General features: G+C 28.4%; 1 protein-coding gene across 1 annotated transcript in view; it reads left to right on the top strand.

Annotated features, from left to right (window-relative positions):
- Window positions 1-415, top strand: part of LOAG_18150 (hypothetical protein) — a gene marked incomplete at both ends in the record, with an annotated part of 1,569 nt that extends 1,154 nt beyond the window's left edge. Inside the window, one exon of the mRNA XM_020450816.1 lies at window positions 63-415. Coding sequence (XP_020305452.1) covers window positions 63-415 — 353 coding nt within the window. The remainder of the gene's footprint in view (window positions 1-62) is intronic.
- Between the last annotated feature and the right edge of the window lie 1,216 nt (window positions 416-1,631).

Here is a 1,631-nt window from a genome sequence, read left to right as displayed (position 1 = left end):
AACAACAATAACAACAACAAAAACAACAGTAACAACAACAAAAACTACTACTACTACTATAGCAGCAACAACAACAACAACAACAACAGCAATAACAACAATAACAACAATAACAACAACAACAACAACAACAGCAACAACAATAACAACAACAAAAACAACAATAATAACAACGACAACAAGAACAACAAGAACAACAAGAACAACAACAACAACAACAACTACTACTACTACTACTACAGCAACAACAACAACAACAACAACAGCAATAACAACAATAACAACAACAACTACTACTACTACTATTACTACTACTACTATTACTACAACTACTACTGCTACTACTTTATCAATTTGTTATTTGTATACTGAAATTAATTTAACAACCATTTTTTTTGTTTTTTTGAGGGTATAGAGAGGAAAAAGGCGAAGAAATAAGCAAAAAAGGAATAGAATGGTCAGTTCCTTGTCAATTAATGATATAACAATAATATGTTGGAAATAATTAATGGAATTTTTTTTTTTTAAGGCATTTCTAATAGATAAATTAAAGGTAAAAGTAGGAGGAAAGAAGATGGAATGATTAGTTACAAATTTTTGTTTACTTATTGTGCAAATTATAATATGTTAAAATTAATTAATGGAAAATACTTTGTTTTTTTTCGGGGTGAGGACATTTCCAGTTGGTAAAATTAAAGGTAAATAGGTAAATAATGTAAAGAAAAAGCAAAAAATCTTTTAGGTATTTTGGTGAAAAATGAGCAAGCATTTTATTAATTATTATTAATTACAAGTATCAGATCATTTTTATTCTTACAATATTGATATTTAGGAAAATGCTATTATTCATTAAAAATCAAAGATGATTTATATATAATGGACGCCTTTAGGCAATTATCGCCCTAAAGGCAATTATCAGATGATTGATTTCTTCAGCTGGCACTGATTAACTTTCTTTCTTGAATGCAAATCAGTGCCATTGGAAGGAATAGTTTTTATATAAGAAAAAAAAAAATTTAAAAAAATTGAAAATTAACAAATTTCTATGCCATCTAAATCAACAAATTTTTACGGTAAAAAATCAAACTTCTCCTCAATAAATGGCTACTTTAAATCGATTGTAACATTTTTCAATTTCTTCCGAAATTATTCACTCTCACATTTCAATTTCATGAAAAAAAAAAAGGAAAGGTTTAACACTTTAAAAAAGTTGTTATCATTATTAGGAAATTATTGATAGTACAAAAATTCTGCATATATCTATGTATGTATGTGTATGTCTGTGTCTGCGTATGTGTGTGTGTGTGTGTGTATGTGTGTTTGGCCATTATTTAAGGAAGAATTGAATGGAAATTACTGATGAGTTGTGAAATTTGCGCAAGGTCAACATATAGTACGCTTAGTTGGTAAAAAGAGAAAGAGAAACGTACAAAGTTCGGGTATTTCCATATCAAAATTTTTACTACAACTATGCTAAAAATGCCAATGACCGCTATCCTTACCCTTCTCTTTTTCCTACCATCCATTCTAATCAGTAAAATTTCAAATCAATCCTTTTCCTCTTCCTCTTTCCTTTCCTCTTCCTCTTCCTCTACTAATTTCCTCCTCTTCAACAAATTCATCATCGAAAA

Source organism: Loa loa (assembly GCF_000183805.2).
Source record: "Loa loa unplaced genomic scaffold supercont3.208, whole genome shotgun sequence".
Classification (NCBI taxonomy): Eukaryota; Metazoa; Nematoda; class Chromadorea; order Rhabditida; family Onchocercidae; genus Loa; species Loa loa.
Note: the sequence above shows the minus strand (reverse complement) of the source record. Positions and strands in the feature narration are given on the sequence as shown.